The 12,073-nt window shown below is 45.3% G+C and overlaps 1 protein-coding gene across 1 annotated transcript in view; it reads left to right on the top strand.

Annotated features, from left to right (window-relative positions):
* Positions 1 to 190: 190 nt before the first annotated feature.
* The window catches only part of Slc49a4 (solute carrier family 49 member 4), a 72,456-nt gene continuing 60,573 nt past the window's right edge, over positions 191 to 12,073 (top strand). Inside the window, exon 1 of the mRNA XM_050159874.1 lies at positions 191 to 941. Within this exon, the coding sequence (XP_050015831.1) occupies positions 599 to 941 (343 nt within the window). The 5' untranslated portion in view covers positions 191 to 598. The remainder of the gene's footprint in view (positions 942 to 12,073) is intronic.

The following is a 12,073-nucleotide window of genomic DNA, read 5'->3' as shown; positions in this document are numbered from 1 at the left end:
TGTTTACCCTTTTGCGTGACAAACAAAATGGGTAGAAAGACTCAGGTAAGAATGAACATTGGCTAGTTTATAATCTCATTGGATACTTAAAAGACACACGAGACAAAATCCAAAGGTCTGCATGACACAATACCAAGACCTTCCTATACCTCAATAGCCTGCCCTCTATCATTTCTGCAGAAAGAACCCCTATAAAAACAAAATTAAGCCTAATATAGAAGCAAACATTGGGATAAGTGACCCGAGGTCAGCGAGTTGTTTATTAGGCACGTGATGTAAACTTGGGCACTTCCTCCAGCAACCCGCGAGTGACTGGCTCAGCCTCCCTGTCGGCCGCTCCCCTCCACTCTTTCCTTTCTTAGGGTCGCATCAGGCGATCCCCTCTTCTCCCCCAGGTCGTTCCTGCGCTCCCAGGGAGCAGGGAGGACCCTGCCTCGCCTCCTCCCCTCGGGCTCGGGCGGCGCAGGCGCAGCAGACGCGGCCGGGAGGCCGAGGACCAGAGAGGCTCCGGCTCCGGCTCCACCCGCGCAGTCAGCGCCCGGCTGGCTAGTCTGCGGCCACCGGGACGCGTCGGGCAGGGTCGGCGGGCGGTGTCGCCATGGGCTCGGGCTGGAGCAGCGAGGAGGAGGAGAGGCAGCCGCTGCTGGGGCCGGGGCTCGGGCCTGCTCCGGGGGCTGCGCGCAGGGGCCGGGAGGCGGCTGCGGTCCTGCCAGCGGCTGGCCCGGGCCCCGGGCGAGTGTACGGGCGCCGCTGGCTGGTGCTGCTGCTCTTTTCGCTGCTGGCGTTCGCACAGGGCCTGGTCTGGAACACCTGGGGCCCCATCCAGAACTCGGCACGCCAGGCCTATGGCTTCTCCAGCTGGGACATCGCGCTGCTGGTACTGTGGGGGCCCATTGGCTTCCTGCCCTGCTTCGCTTTCATGTGGCTGCTGGACAAGAGAGGTAAGGGGTCCGGGACGCCTGCGGGCGTGTCCCCTCTCCGGGAACCGGCGCCTGCCAAGATCCCGGCCTGCCTGTGCCTCCCGACTTGGTCTAGGGGTTGTGTGAGGTGACCCAGTGTCGCTGGCATCACATCCCTAACTCGGGAACCCTCTGTCCCCAAAGCGACAAATAAGGAGGATGCTTTCCAAGTATTGATGGTTTTGTTACGCCCTTTATACAACACTAGAGATTTAGACAATCACCAGATGTTGAAGTCTTTGCATAATGTGGCCCTCAGAGCGACTCAGTGCACTTGCTGTGAATGTTTTTGACACCTGACAGAAGTGACTCATGCTTTGATTTCAAAGGGGTTCGGGGTGCTGAGAGTGACCGATCAGAAAAGAGACTGGTGATGCCCAGGTGTAAGGAAGCGGTGAGCTGGCGTGGTGACTCCAGCTCCAGAAGCATTGTTGGGAAACTCAGGTCTGACGCTTGGATTTCTGGAAGGTAGCTCCCCAGGTTAAAGAAAAAAAGCGCGTTCGTCCAGGTGACTGTTCGGTTGCAATTTATTACTCTGAGATAAAGATCGCAGATGCAGGAAGGCTCCCTTTCAGTTCGGGACTCCAGGCGCCTCACTTTGCCAGTAGTGTGATTCTGTGAGGTGGGGAGAAGGGCAGTGAGGGAAGAATCAAGATGTTGAATTATCCCTCCTGAGTATAAGTAAACCCCCCAGGAGGCTGTTGTGCAAGACTGAGACTTCTTAGGTTTGTAGTCGGATAATGGTCAGAAACTGCTTTTTGTAGATTTCTGTTCAACCGTCTATGAATTTTGATGCAATAAGTTCTTGGGTTAGTTTTCAAATACCATTGTCTTAACATACAGTTCTGTTAACAAATGGCCATAAACTTAGAAAACAACAACAACAAAACCCTATTTATAACCTTATGGAAACTGGGAAGTCCAAGACTAAGAGCTAGGCAGATTGCTTGTCTGGTGAGGATCATCCATACAATGCTCTTTTCTTTCTAATCTCTCAGGGGAAATGGCCAGGGGGTCTCTCTGGGGTCTCTTTGATAAGGGAATTAATCCTATTCGTACAGACCCTGCCCTCACAACCTGTTAGGTCCTCAAAGCCCCACGGCTTAGTCCAATCACATTATTGGGAGTAGGGTTTTAACAGAGGAATCTGAGTGGACACAGACGTTCTGGGCGAAGTAAAAGTGGAGCATAGGTTGGTGTGGGGCTGTGCTTGTCTGGTGCGACAGAGCACTCAAACTGTTGTCAGTGGAAGAACAACATCCCGCTGTGCTTGCTCCCATTCTGATGATTCCCTCAGGGGAGTCCACACGGAGGAGACAGCAAAATCGATGCCTGAATATGTTCATGATCAATATGTGTTACAGCTGCTCAAAGGGGGGGGGGCAGGTCTAAGCACAGAAGAGTCCAAAGGAAAAGTACTTCGATGTGTTCCACACTAGCATTTAGTCCTGTGCATTGAGTTGGTTTTTTTTTTTTTTAAAGAAGATCATTTGGCAAACTGGAATGACTAAGAATCGTGTGGCAAGAATGATAATGGGTGTAAAAATCATGAAATTTAGGATGAAGCTCCAAAGCCACTGAGACAGAATAAAGACTATGTAAAGATCAAGTCAACGGGTGGGAGACTGAATGTGTGTAGTTCTAAAAGGAAGAGCTACTATGTCACTGGGAGGGAAAGAATCTGCAAGCAATAAGAGGTGTGTCATGGTGGGGCAGAAGGGACTTAACTGGCTTAGGACTTCTAGGAAGAGCAAGCACGTGGGCAGAGAATTCCAAAAAGCACTTGAAGTAGAATAAGGTAGAAATGACCAATTATTAATTACTGATTTATTCAGTGACTTACTTAAAGCACTGATGATATTGTCTATTTGCCCAACAGGACTTCACGTGCTTTGTGCGACAGAATGACCTAGAGAAGTAGCTGAAACAATGGGTTGTTCCTGAACAACCTGCTGACTTCCTGATCACTTACCTAATAATCTGTCTGTGTGCTGGGTGGTGTGCCTTTAATTCCTTCACTTGGGAGGCAGGGGCAGGTGGATCTCTGAATTCAAGGCCAGCCTGGTCTATACAGTGTGAGTTCCAAGACAGCCAGAGCTGTACAGAGAAACCTTGCTTTGAAAAACAATCAAACAAACAAAAGTCTAACTTGCTTGCCCACTCCACCTTTGTTTTTTGTTGTTGTTGTTGTTTGGTTTTGTTTTGTTTTAGTACAAAATGAGAATACAAACTGGGTCTGGGTTTCAGGAGCTGCCTGGCTTCTGTACACTGATGACATCTTTCTTCCATCCTCATTGGTGTTGGGGTGCTTATTCCAGAATGATTCCCACAATACACTCACTGAGATGGGTTGGCCTTTGTTTGGGAGCTTTCCATTTGTCTTTAAGCTGAATTATAGCTTTTATTTGGACTCATCAACGTTTTCACTATTGTTTTTCATTTTTTATATTAAGATTCAGTTTAGTTTCTTCCAGTCTGGAAATTCTTTAGTCATTCCTTTAAAAGTTAGCCATGCTAAGAGTCATCAGAAAGCAACAAATAAGGAATTGAGGAGACGGTTCAGTGGGTAGGAGTACTTGCTGTGAATGTAAGTGGACCTAAGATCAAATCCCCAAGCACCCATGTAAAAATCTGAGCATGGCCGCCAAGACAGGAGGTCTCCAAGCTCCAGCGAGCTTCAGATTCAGCGAAAGACTGTCTTCAGCAATAAGGTGGAAAGTGATAGAGGAAGGCACCCAATTCATTGTCTGCCACCGCTGCACCTGCAAACACCGGTGTGCACATGCCACACACACACACACACACACACACACACACAGAGCAAAGTGGAAAGTGATAGAGGAAGGTACCCAATGCACTTGTCTGCCGCTGCGTGCACCTGCAAACACCAAATACCACACACACGCACACACAACTAAAGAAAACACTAATTTTTGACTTGTAGTCACTGAGTGAGACCTCCTCCATTCTACACAGTAGGATGTGCACACCCACTGGGTTTCATGAGTGCAAACAAGAACACAGAAGGGAGGAAATGTGGTTGTTGACACCAGATTGCTCCGGGCCACGTTTATGTTAAAGCAGAGAAGAAATCCTTAAGATACTAACTTCCTAGAAATCTCTTATTCAGAAAAAACTGTTCTGTTTGGGGATTTATCCACTTCCTATTTAAGTTTTAATTTAGTTTTAGTATGAATGACTCTTAGGCTGGCTAGTTTTTATGCCAATTTAATACAGCCCTGGGTCATCTGGAAAGCGAATCCTTCCAGAGAAAATGTCTCCAGAGGATTGGTCTGCACGCAAGCCTGTAGTACATTATCTATCTATCTATCTATCTATCTATCTATCTATCTATCTATCTATCTATCTATGTATCTATCTATCTATCTATCTATCTATCTATCTATCGTGTGTGTGTGTGTGTGTGTGTGTGTGTGTGTGTGTGTGTGTGCACATACCTGAGGAGTTACAGGTACTTGTAAGCTGTCTGATGTGGGTGCTAGGAATCAAACTTGGGTCCTCTGCAAGAACAATGTATGTTCTTAACTGCTGAGCCATCTCTCCAGCCCCTGTGACCCTGTGATGCATTTTCTTCTTTGATGGTTGATGTGGGAGGTCCCAGTTCACTGTGGACAGTGCTGCCTTGAGCTAGTGGTCCTGAGTGCTATAAGAAAGCCATGAGAAGCAAGCCAGAATAGTATTCCTCCAATGGCCTCTGCTTCAGTTTCTCTCTCCAAGTTCCTGCCCTATTGAGTTCCCGCCCTTCCCTCAGTGACAGAGTGATGGCATTTGACTTGAGAGTTATAAACTGAAATAAACCCTTTCCTCTCCAAGTTGTTTTTGGTCAAGGTGTTTTAACTATGACAACTCTGTTTTAGTTTGGTCTGATGTGTTGGTTTTTAGTGTAGGAACTCAGTCCAGGCAGTCCAAAGTAATAATTTTTTGCTTAACCAAACAAAATACTGTTTTGTAGTTTCTTTAAACTTTTTGTTTCCAATAGTATTTTAATGTTATTCTCTTGTTTTTGTGTTACGGAATGTTAGTTTTTACTCTACATACCATGAGTATGTCTGTCATCCATGGCTGTCCACATTAGAAATTACTATTCCCTTCAGAAAATAAGGTGCTTTGGGGATTATTTCATAGTTCCAATAACTGTATATAGTAAATTTAATTTGATATTTTCCATTGGTTGGAGCAATACAAAAATGAATTTAAGATCTCTCCCTTGGTCTGGAGAGTGAGTCCTGGAGTGTGAACCCCCAGCATACACTATACACACAGATAACCATCCCCCCAAATTCTCTCTTTTACACCAGTTCTCTTTTTCAGTAGGAGCAGTTACTATACTTTCATAATGTTGGTGTCCCAACTGCACCCACACACAGCAAGTTCTGCCTTTCAGTGGCTTGCTCACTCGTTTGCAGTTCTGTCTGCTTGGCACAGAAGCCCCCTTATCTTCCTGAAACGAGTGTTGTACCTTTTCCACCCCTTTCCACTCACCAGCAAGAAAACAGAATTTTTAGTGAGATAATAGGGGTGCCAAGCTGCTGCACCCTGGATAGCAAGCCAAGAGGGTGATTGTGGAAATAGCAATATGCTAAGTGAGCTGGGTCTAGGGGCTCCCAGAGTTTTACCTAGTGAGAAGACCAAGAAGTAAAGAGGCAAAGCTTTGAAGAAAAAAAAAAAGCAGTAAAGGAGGAAGGACATGCAGTATGGTGTCATCCAAGGTCTTCTAGTTTGTGTCAGCTGTCGCACTGGCCTCATGTGGAGGTGTTTTTATATAGGTGCCTGAAGGACGAGAGAAGCCTGGCCTGTCAGTGCTGGACAAGATGTCCGAAGACAGAAAATGGCAAAGATGCTGACTTATCACATCTCAGGAGGAGCTGTAAAGCCTTTGGGGCTAGAGGAGCCCAGGAGGGAGACTGTAGGCAGAGATGAGATCAGAGAGTAAGAGAGTCTGGCCCAGGCTGGGCCTCCTCAGCCACTGGAAAGACATTGGCTCTTAGGTGTGAACTTGGCCATGAGGTTTTGAACAGAAGATTAAAGATGACACAGAAGCAGGAACACCTCTTAGGCTAGTAGGAAAGGTCAGGTGGGAGCCCAAGCCAATGCTGGCTTCCAGCCCCGGTGGTAGCAGTGGAGGATTTGAGAAGAGATTAGACTGGGCATGTATGTTGAAAGTAGACTCACCAGTATTCTTGATGGGAAGGAAAAGAGAAAGCTAATGCGTTTCTTAACATTCTAGTAACAGGGAGAATAGAATTCTGATCTACTGGGATATTCATGATTATGGAAGAGAGGCGAGGAGTAGTGAGTGGCACACACCTTTATTCCCTACACTTGGCAGGCTGAGGCAGGCTTATTTCTGTGAGTTTGGGGCTAGCCTGATCTACACAGTGAATTCCAGGTCATCCAGGGCTCTTATAGTGAGGCCTTCACACACACACACACACACACACACACACACAGAGAGAGAGAGAGAGAGAGAGAGAGAGAGAGAGAGAGAGAGAGAGAGAGAGAGATTATGGCATGAAGACTGGGGATTAGAAATGCCCGTTAGATATCCGTGAAGATAGATTACACTATCAGTTGAATATATAAATAGAGTTCAGTGAAGAGCCTTCATGATACATGTAGGAACTGTTAGTTGTAATGGATTTAAAGTCTCTCAGTTAGGTTAGATACCTGTGGAGAGAGGTGGGGATTGAAGTTCAGTTGGATTGAACCTGAGACATTTCATCATTATGAGGTTAAGGGAAGAAGAATGAACCCACAAGTGAGGACAGAATAGAACCTTGGATTTATCAACATGAAGACCTTCTGTGTCATTTGAAAGAATGGCCTCATTGGAGTAGTAGGGTAAGGTAGGAATAAAATGGGAAGGAAGAATTGGAGACAGTGAGTGTGGGACATGTCTTTCAAGAAGTCATAATATAAAGGGCAAAAGAGAATTTGAACAAGAGCCAGAGGGAATGTAGCACCAAGAATTTTCTTTTGTTAAGTAAAGAATTTAAAGCATATTTCAGTAATACCGTGGTGTTATGGGTACATGAGGAAGGGGGAAGTAGATGCTGGATGGAAACTGATGTAACCATGCTGTCGTATAAGCATGATGGGATGTATTCTTCACAACACAGGTAGACTAGTTGGCCTAGAGCACTGACTACTAATCTTTACTGGTAGTAATAGGCAGGATGTATATATCAAGTAGATGCAGGGGATAGGTGGTGGTAGATCGTGGGGATTATTTGTTCTTATGTAGCAGAAAATCAGAAAGAAAATTATCACCTGGTCAATGAAGATTATTGGAAAGATAATAGCTTATTGTCTTAGTTAGGATTTCTATTGATGTGAAGAGACACTTTGACCATGGCACTTATACAGGACAATATTTAACTGGGGCTGGCTTGCAGTTTCAGAGGTTTAGCCCATTATCATCATGGGAAGCATGGTGGCATGCAGGCAGACATGGTGCTGGTGAAGGAGCTGAGACTTCTACATCTGGATTGGCAGACAGGAGGAAAAAAGACAGTGAGCTGTTAGGTTTGAGCTTCTGAGACCTCAAAGACCACCCCTTGTAATATAATCCTCCAGCAAGGCCACACCTACTTTAACAAGACCATACCTCCTACTCATGCCACTCCCTCTTGACCTCTGGGGTCATTTTTACTAGAGCCATCACACTTATGAAACACTTTCTAAGGAACTGCAGAAGACATTGATTAGAAGTTGATGGATTGTTTCAACATGAAGTTCCACTTTAAATGATTGGTTATTAATCTGAAGTGAGATGAGTCAGAGTAGTTGTTTGTTTTCCTTCGCCCTGTTGGACATGCTCAAGCAAGAGCAGAAGGGTATGTGTACACACATGTGTTTATGTGTGTAATTGGGGTGTTTTGCTAGGTGAATAGGAACAAAAAAAAAGTTTATGCCAAGAATGAAGGGTTATGTTTAAAGTGATATAAAAAGGGACCATGGGCTGGGCAGTGGTGATGCACAGCCTTTAATCCCAGCACTAGGGATGCAGAGGCAGGCAGATAACTGAATTCAAGGTCAGCCTGGGCTACAAAGTTAGTTTTAGGACTGCCAGTGCTGTTACACAGAGAAACTCTGTCTCGAAAAACAAAAACAAAGAAACAAAAAAGGGACCATGGAATATAAGTAAAAAAAAAAGCAAAAAGAGAAAAAGAAAAAAAACTGAATCAAGAAAAAGTAGTAGATCTACCAATTGCTTTTTATAAGATAAATATTTTTAACAGATTGGTCTACAAAATGAGTTCCAGGACAGCCAGAGCCATTACACAGAGAAACTGTGCCTTGAAAAACAAAACAAAACAACATTTTCTTGTCACAGATGTTAGTGGGAATGTGTGGGAAAGAGAGGTCATGATTGGAAAGCCCGGTACTTGTAATCCAGATTATGTCATGTGTGTAATTTTGTAGAAATAAAGACAGAATGTAACCAAGAGAGTAGGTGGTTGTCTTAGTTAGAGTTTCTATTGCTAAAATGAAACACCATGATCAAAGCACCTTGGGAAGGAAAAGGCTTATTTGGCTTACTTTGAGGGAAGCCAAGGCAGGAACTCAAGCAGGGCAGGAAGCTGGAGGCAGGAGCTGATGCCGAGGTCATGGAGGAGTGCTGCTTACTGACTTGCTAATCATGGCTTGCTCAACCTGCTTTCTAATAGAACCCAAGATGACCAGCCCAGAAGTGGTCCCATCCACAATGGTCTTGTCCCCCTTACATTAATCACTAATGCAAAAGATGCCATACGGTGATAGAGAGATGAGATGCCCCCCCCCCAACAACACCTTTGTTAGATGGGAGAACTGTTCCTATGCCCCCACCAACAGCAACACTTGGGAGAGCAGGCAGGCCCTGCACCTCGCCTGGGCAGCATAATATAGCTGATTCTGTGGACAGAGGTGTGGGTGAGCCCAGCCTCCATATTGTAAGCATGGGAGAGCTGCCCCACTACTCATCTGTTTTGTGATGACACGGGCAGTGTTGTAAGCACCACATCTGTCATGAGCCACCCTTTTGGGATGACTTCTGCCACAATGGGTTCCTATGTTCCAGGGGAGGTGCTTGAGGATTTAGAAACGTTAGGTAGGGGAAAGAGAGATAGGAAAGAAATACAGGGACAGGATAGTACTGGGCGTGGGGGGGGGGGCAACTCAGTAAATAGCGATGCTGAATTTGCCCGCATTTTTCACACACTTTTATACCCCAATACAAAAGAGGGGAGAAGAAGGTAAAAGACTGCTTTAACATGACACAAAGGATAACCAGAACAGTTACTTGCTTCAGTACTTGAGACATCAAACCATTATTTCCCAAGTAAAGTAATGTTTGGGCAGGAATATGCAGTAAGCACACCCTACACCAAGTATCCTGTAGGCAGCCACTCCCCATTTTAAAAGAAGGAGCTTGGGAGTAAGCTTGAATACTCTGACCTTTGGTCAGGGTGGAACAGATCCACTTCTGCAGGTCATCTTACTGTCCAAAACACCAAGTAACCACACCCTAAGTCAGGATATCTTGTTTTGTAGCCACACCTATTGTCAACAACTTTGAAAAAGCAAACATAGAGCTCAAACTCTCTTGAGCAGGTTCACCTTTTTGTTTGTCTCACCACCACCACCACCACAGAGCAGAGGTGTCCTTCTCATCAATGCTGAGGCAGGTGGGAGAGCTGTTCCTGCCCTCCATCAGCTGCAGCACTAGGGAGAGTGGCCCCTACACCTCACTCACCTGGGCAACACAATAGAATTGGCCATGAAAGTATAGGTATGGGAAACTTGATTAGAGGATGTGAAAGCCGGAGAACTAGCCCTGCCCCTTGTTTATCACTGCAAGGGGTTAACTAGCCAGGGCATTGCTGGAGAGCACACCCTGATGAAGACAGGGGAGCTGTGGCTGGCTGATCTGGTGTGGGATTTCCCTCTGTATACTGTGAATACCATTGGTTAATAAAGGACTGCTTTGGACCTCTAGCAGGGCATAGGTCCTTAGATAGGTGGGGAAAACTAAACTGAATGCTGGGAGAAAGGAGGCAGAGTCAGAGAGATGCTTGTAGCCCCACTGGAGACAGATGCCAGAACTTTAGCAGGTAAGCCACAGCCATGTGGCCATACACAGATTAATAGAAGTGAGTTAAATTAATATGTAAGAGTTAGCCAATAAGCTAATGGCCCAAGCAGTGCTTTAAACAATACAGTTTCTGTGCAGTTATTTCGGGTCTGAGCTGCCGAGCATCTGGGAACCAACAAGCGGCCTCCTCCCCTGCAACATTGACCAACCCTGCAGCTACCCAGTTTCAGAACCAGGGTTATGTGTACAAAGTTTCTGCTTCTCAATAAGCCTCTCTGCCAATGCAGCAATCCAAATCAGACTAAATCAAACTGGATTAGAAAAAGCCCAGCTTTAATGGTTAAAATGCTACCAGATGATTTTAGAGAGAGAGAGAGAGAGAGAGAGAGAGAGACAGAGACAGAGAGAGACAGAGACAGAGAGAGACAGAGACAGAGACAGAGACAGAAACAGAGAAAGGGGGGGTGGATAAGAGACACTAGGAAACCATTTGTTTTCCAGAGCGGGGCAGTTTAAATACCCTGTGGGAGTGTGGTGTTGAACATTTCGAGGAGGGGTTGTCATTTGGTGGGCTTTCTAAGATGTGGCAGGGTTTGAAGAGAGATGGTGGAGGGGGCTTGGGGTGGAACTTCCACCAGAACATTCCAGACTCTTTGGGAATATGAATGCCAGGGGCTGGGGTGAAACTTCCACCAGAACAATGTGTTGTCCCTCTCCAACACCTCATCTATGATCTACTAGAGCAGGGATGGGTGTCCTGTTGAAGGAGCAGAACAAACTCCATTTTGAGGAAGAACTCCATTTTAGACAGGACCTGACTAGAGGGATAAATGCAGCCCAACAAAGTCATAAACATTCCCAAGAAACTGTGCCAGCCCTGGTCAAAGTGACCCACCAGGGTGTCCATCCAAACAGTATCTGCTTGCTTCAAACATCCTTGTAGGTATCTGATTAACCAGTTTTAAAATTCCTGTCTGCTGGGAGTCACTGTTTTGAAATTCCCCTATACCCCAGCCACCGAATGCAAAAGTTGTATACTTTTACCCAATCCTGAAGTCCCAAGGCTTGTACCACCCTACTTGCAATTTTTCCCTTTAAAAACCTATTACCCTGAGAGCTTGGAGCTGTTTTTTTTTTCCCCCACCTGCTGCATCTGTGTGTTGGATTCTGGTCCAAACTAGCTTGAATAAGCCTCAATGTGTTGTAAACGGAGACTGCTTGTTCGTTTCCCAGCCACCAGACCCGAATAATCGCACAGAAACTATACAACTTCTTATTAACTAACTCTTACATCCTAAATTAACCCATTTCTATTAATCTGTATATTGCCACAAGGCTTTGGCTTACCAGAAAGGTTCTGGCAGCGGTGTCTTTATCCTTTAGCAGTTATATGGTGTCTCTTGACTTGGCCTACTCTTTCCCTGTATCTTTGTTTTGTTTTCCCCCACCTAGTTCTAGTCTGCCCTGCCATAGGCCGAAGCAGCTTCTTTATTAACCAATGGTAATAAAACATATTCACAGCATACAGAGGGGAATCCCACATCAGTGTGTTTGTATCAGATACCGGCTTTGTGGTGATCTTGTTTGGGAGTCCCATGCCATAGGCATAGCACTCTGGATCCAGGACTGCAGGATCTCCATGACACAGGGCAGCAATGGAATGTTCAAGAAGAGTCCCAGTGAGGGTCCAAAATCAATGGTGCTGCAGAGACCAGGTGCCTCGAACAGACCAATGATTCCTTTAGATAAACACTTGCTTATAAAAATAAAGATTGCATATAAAAATGATTTTCCCTTACTTTTTTTTTCTTTTTTCCCCCTCTTTTTCTCTTAAATTTTATTTTATTTTATTTTATTTTGGGATGGGGTGGGAGATGAGTGGGATCAGAAGGTGTGATGTGAAAGACATAAAGAAGAAAGAAAGAAAGAAGGAAAGAAAGAAGGAAGGAAGGAAGGAAGGAAGGAAGGAAAGAAAGAAAGAAAGAAAGAAAGAAAGAAAGAAAGAAAGAAAGAAAGA

The sequence above is a fragment of the Alexandromys fortis genome, unplaced genomic scaffold (genome assembly GCF_014885135.2).
Source record: "Alexandromys fortis isolate MF-2015 unplaced genomic scaffold, M_Fortis_MF-2015_v1.1 scaffold_119, whole genome shotgun sequence".
NCBI lineage: Eukaryota > Metazoa > Chordata > Mammalia > Rodentia > Cricetidae > Alexandromys > Alexandromys fortis.
The sequence above is the reverse complement of the archived record's forward strand: the minus strand, read 5'-3'. Positions and strand labels throughout refer to the sequence as shown.